Source organism: Syngnathus acus, chromosome 10, assembly GCF_901709675.1.
Source record: "Syngnathus acus chromosome 10, fSynAcu1.2, whole genome shotgun sequence".
In the NCBI taxonomy this organism is placed as follows: Eukaryota; Metazoa; Chordata; class Actinopteri; order Syngnathiformes; family Syngnathidae; genus Syngnathus; species Syngnathus acus.
Window position 1 is genome coordinate 27,770,123 of NC_051095.1, and position 6,000 is coordinate 27,776,122.

The 6,000-nt window shown below is 38.7% G+C and overlaps 1 protein-coding gene across 1 annotated transcript in view; it reads right to left on the reverse strand.

Annotated features, from left to right (window-relative positions):
* The window catches only part of nkx1.2lb (NK1 transcription factor related 2-like,b), a 61,276-nt gene extending 55,948 nt beyond the window's left edge, over positions 1–5,328 (reverse strand). The window contains exons 1-2 of the mRNA XM_037262869.1: positions 4,546–5,328; positions 3,344–3,563 (exon numbers count right to left, since the gene is read on the reverse strand). Of these exons, the coding sequence (XP_037118764.1) occupies positions 3,344–3,563; positions 4,546–4,857 (532 nt within the window). The 5' untranslated portion in view covers positions 4,858–5,328. The remainder of the gene's footprint in view (positions 1–3,343; positions 3,564–4,545) is intronic.
* Between the last annotated feature and the right edge of the window lie 672 nt (positions 5,329–6,000).

Consider the following 6,000-nt stretch of genomic DNA (forward strand, 5'->3'; position numbering starts at 1 on the left):
GCCAGTTTGCAAAATGCTCACGCATATGTTTGCGGGCATGGTTGCCTTTATTTTCTTTCTTTTTTTTTAAATACGGGTGCAAAAAATAAATGGTATTGAGCAGTTTTTGACGCCGAAATATCAAGGTGCCGGACTGGTACCATTATCCCGTGCAACACTATACTGTATGTATCTGTCATATTGCCTTCATTCTAAGTTGGGTACATTTACTGCTTCCTCAGAAAAAAAAAAAAAAAAAATGGCGAGCATGATATTTGTATTTTGCTTCATTTAGTTCAATTTACATTTATAATGTATGCAACTTTCATTACAAATATTGCCATTGTACTGTACTTGACTGAACCCATCAAATTTGCTTTCGAAGGGACTGACACAATATATATAGAGTATATAAGTATAGTATGTGCATGTAGTATGTATGTGTGCATGTATATTATACACATTATATATTGAAAAATGAAAAAGTCGAAGAATTTAACTTTTTATTAGACTTGTGTTTTCTAACAGAAGTATGTATTTTCTTCTTTTTTCCACGCCTACCGCCCGATGACCGCTGGGATAGGCTCCAGCTCGATGGATGGATAGATGTTATAGATATATATATATATATATATATATATATATATATATATACATATATTCATATACACACACATTATCTCTCTCTCTCTCTCTCTCTCTCGCTCACTCTCTCTCTCTCTTTCTCTCTCTCTCTCTCTCTATATATATATATACATATATTTATATACACACACATTATATCTCTCTCTATGTATACACACAATATATATATATATATATATACACATACACACACACACACACACTCTCACACACACACACACACACACACACACACACACACACACACACACACACACACACACACACACACACACACACACACACACACACACACACACTTTTCACTTATATTGTGATGCAAGCCCGTTCCTCTCCTGCAAACAAATTATGAATTATATATATACATACAGTCAAACCTCGGTTTTCGACCACAATCCGTTCCAGGAGGCGGTTCGAGAAGCGAATCGTTCGAATTCCGAATCTATTTTTCCCATTACAAATAATGGAAAAAAATGAATCCGTTCCAAGAAGAAATACGCCTTTTTAAGCATTTTTTCATTTGCGCATTTTTGTCCGATCGCGCAAATGCAGTGTACCGCCGAACGCGCAACCGTAGCGCGCCGCCGACCGCGCAACTGCACCGCACTGGTGCATTATGGTGACAGAGCCGTCGTTGAAATAAAGAAAATATTTTAAAAGTCCTGATGTACTTTCCAAAATTTAAGTGGGCCTCAGTGCGGAGGGAGCTAAATTCTTGTCCGATCGCGCAACTGCAGCGCACCGCCGAACGCACAACCGTAGCGCGCCGCCAACCGTGCAACTGCACCGCGCTGGTCGCATTATTGTGACAGAGCCGTCGCTGAAATTTAGAAAATATTTCTAAAGTCCTGATGTACTTTCCAAAATTTAAGTGGACCTTAGTGCGCAGGGAGCTTAATTTGGTCCGATCGCGCAACCGCAGCGCGCCGGGCGCTCACTGTCGCATTGCTTTAAGAGCGTCTTTGTGATTTAGGATGGCTTTACTGCTCCCACTTGCTTTCTTTGGAGCCATGATTAGGGGTTAATACAATCCTCAAAGTAACGAAAATACAATAACAACGGAGTCAGTCGGCATCCGGGCCGCGCGGTCGGTTTTTCTCGGGTCCTCTCGGCTCATCTCGCGAGGTTCGACCTCCAAAATTTGTTCGACAACCGAGGCAAGAAAATCTCGAATTTTTCGTTCGAATTCCGATTTGTTCGAGAACCGGGACGTTCGAAAACCGAGGTATGACTGTATATTTATTTGCCGAGACTTGAATGAATAGTATTTATTTATTTATTTACTTACTTACTTACATAGACTTTTATATAGATTACATACGTATATTATTGTCATGATGTTTGTCAGTTCCGCTGAAATTAGATAAAGAAAATGTTGGTAGTGAAATAGTAAAATACATCACACACACATATCCGCACGGGCACACGGCCACATTAAAACACACCGGCACAGCCACACTAAAACGCTCATGTGCGCGCGCGCACACAAACACACTGATGTTTTTCTCAAGTAGGTTTATCTACTGGGTGACAACTTCAGAACAAGAGGCCTTGATATTTCACTAGATAATTGCAACTACCCCGACACCTGTTATAAAATCTATCTTTAAGGCCACACTGTGGCCTGCCTTGACAAAGTCACATAATGACACACTATTATACAGTATTATGCCAAAACCTTGTTGTAAAGCAGCTGCGCAAACGACGGCCTAAAATTAAGCTATCATTGTTTTCGTTATAAATGAAAAAATACGTATTTCAAAATGTCAATTCCTCATCATAGTATTTTCGAGTCCGTTGCAGGCCAATTCAAAATTGAATAAAACATCCGGCAACACAAAACTGTTGTACGATTGTACGTTGCAATTGTCCATCTTAATTGTCCATCTTTCTGCAAATAAATGAAAGAGTAAATGCTGACACAACCTTCATTAAAATGGCCTAATAACTGCATTGACTGATTATTTTCAAAAGAAATCATTTGTGATGTTCAAATATGATATAAAAGTAAAGTATCGTGGAATCTTTTCTTAAGAATGAGAACTATAGGCCTATTTGAAGGTATTTTTACTTTTTGATACATAAAAATGAATAACATTAAATAAAAATTAAAGCCTCCATGACTAGCGGATTAGTGGAAATAATAAAAATACAGAAATAGTGGTAGTCATTCCACTTATTCTATTTTCTATTTAAGACAATGGGTCAACGCTATAATGAAGACTATGATGGACAAAGTTGGAAATGTCATACAATATTTCAAACAACATCAGCAATTACACAGTAAAAAAAAAAAAAGTAGACTCAATTTTCAGTTCCACGTGATTAAAATGTGTTTAATTAACATATTATTTTATATTTTAAGGAAAAGACAATTAAATCACATTGTTTAACACATTTTGATCATGTGCAAATTAAATTAATCCAAAGGATTGTTTCTGTCAGTATATAATATTTTCCTAGAAATCGATAAAAGTGGGGGGGGGGGTTTCTAAAGTAATTCGCATATGTTGATCAAATAAATTAATAGGAAGATTAAGATGGTAAAAACTACAAACGCAAGTTTTATAATTTTTTAAAATATTACGCATAGATAATGATTGATTGCCATTTTACTCTATACATCTGAAGTAATATTTGCAAAATGAAATGAGCAAATAAAATTTAAACTTTGTAAAATAATAGAATAATAAAGATGACTATTATGAATTTGTCTTACTGCTTGGGTATTCCTGTCCGCCATAACTGCCATTATTGGGCTCCAGGCCCGCTTCGCATTCACCAGCGGCCCCACTTCTGATGTCTCCACCTTGTGCAACGACGTTGTGGTCATCCGCGTGGCTGCTCTGCTGTACCTGCAGTCTCCGACTGCTGGTGAATTTGTTGGGGTCCAAAATGTCCAAGACGGAGAATGAGGTAGTCCGATGACCGGTGAGACCCTGCAAAAGCACAAAATAAATGAACTAACTTTGCGCCGAGTTGATTGAGAAACAAGACTTGAATGAGAACTCGTTGACGCTTTTCAACACTGAATTTTAAATAAATAACTAAATTAATGCACAAATCATCAGGAGCCCTAAATTGACTATGGATCGTGAACATCACGGAAATAAAGTATTTGGCAAGAATTCTCTCGTCAGGCTGTACAATTGATTTATGTGCATGTGTTCCGAGTCCTTACGGCATTTAAATTAAATCTACAAAACAACTTTGCGCATTAAAATCTGCGTTTAAAATCAGAAATATTTAATTAAACTGATCATTTTTATGTGTGACTAAAGAAATAAAAATCATTAATCACACACGGGCCGTCAATAAAGTGCTACAATTGGAATTGGCTTTCGAGGTTTTCCACCGTAACATATAATTAAGGACAATATGTCAATTTGGACAGCGTGTCTATGTGAATGAGGAACTGAAATAATGACAAATTATGATGAATATCGTCACCGTTTTTAAAAATTGTTCAGATTCTTGCCAAAAGAAACATTCATTAACGCTATATGTCAACGCATCAAGGAATGCTTTTAATTAAGATGTATAAAATAATGGACGATTCGCATTTTGGCCGTTCATGAATGAATGACTTAACTACATCAAATATGAACAATAAATCACTCGTGGTCTGTATCACCAGACTCCACGGATAAATTATAGTCCTTCGTATTACCGACGCAAACAGCCAGTGCGGTTCACTATCATTTCTGTAAGAAAGTTAACAACTGTCCTGCCAAATCTAAATAATTTAAAAATCTAATGATGCAAATCCTTATTCTTCTTCTTGAATGTGTGAAGTCTGGCAAATGCAATGTGTTTTTATAATTGTTGTTTAGTTTAGTTTAGATGTTATTCATTCCACCATGCTGTGGCAAGTGCATCAAGATATTTTCAGAAATGAAGCGCTCCTCTGTATCTACCTACCTGTTGTGGTGGAGCCAACACCGGGTTCGTCGGTGGAGATTCTGAGTTGTTTTGTGCATGACTGTCTCTGATCCCGAAGAATAAACTGGAGAACATCCGTTTTTCACCCACAGCTGCTCCATTCGATGTGTCCAAATTATCCGGGCTGGGCCTAGGTTGGACTCCTTCCTCGTTAAAACTCGGTACTGGTTCTTCGCTTGTCATTGGAGCCTGGAATCCCGCAGCGGGACATGCAGCGGCTCCCGCTCGACTCATCAGCGTCTGAACACCATCGCCTCCATCAGTTCTCTGCACCGCTATGCCCCGGTTCATGACTTTAGAATTTCCGTGCCATGTAATTAAAATCCAGATTAAAAAAAGAGCGTTGAAAAACAGTGGCGCTCAGACCAAACAGGACAAAATAAATGTGAGGTTATTCACTTCGAAGTATCCAATCAGCTACTCTTCCACCAAAAGTTGTTGGTGAGTCCAGTCGATATCCAGAGTTTTCGGACTGTTCAAGTTTTCCATATGCTTATGTGAGTGGCTTTAAATACTCGGTTAGCACGCGACGTTCCGTCAGCGTTTTGCCTCCTTGTCTCCCGCGCCTCCCGTGCTCCGTTGGTCAGAAGCACCGCGTCTTTACTTATCTGTTATTTTACAACGAAACATCGCACTCAGATTTGTCCACAGCGCTCTGTATCTCGATTTAGAGCTAAGATCTGTGCTATGGGTCCGTTGCTGTCTGCCGCTTTTCCAAGGAGCCTGACAACATTCGAGGGAGGGGGCCCCGCCCCCCCGTAACCCCGACACTACCTTCCTGTTTAAGTGAAATCGGGCTTTCGTGCCCCCAGCTATATGCTCAGCACAAACGGCCACTTAAGCCTATTTAGGTACTCTATGCAATACACTTTTGGTGTCAATTTAGGCACGACATATGCTTAAGAAACTAAAACACTATTAAGTCAGAACCAACAACACATTTTTCAATATAAGGATTAATTCCGATTAGATTCCTAAAAAATAGATTATATTTCTTCAGTTGTGAGCTGAATGGAGAAATATGAAATCATTTTAGGGTTCAGGTTATGAGGGAGTTAAACTAGAATCGAGACTTCATATACAAAGTTCATATACTACAAGGACAATGTCAGAAAATGAGGAGAAATGGAAAAGTCAGCGGTTGTAAATCGCGATCAGCTCCAAGAGTCACACTCAGCTAGAATTTGTTTTAGTTGTTGCCTAGTGGAATTATCAAGTGCTAAGCAATGTTTATTGATGAGCAATTTAAAATGATGTGCAGCTGATGTGTTGCCTCTTGAGGTTTTATTTGTGCATCCCCATGAGAAGAGCTCTTATCTTTAATGCTGATTCCAGAGCAAGGCCTTGTCCTGAAACTCAATTACGGACGAATAAAGCTGGTAATGTCCCTGCTGCAGTGAAATATTGATTCCTAATCCTTGGCAGTCATTATTA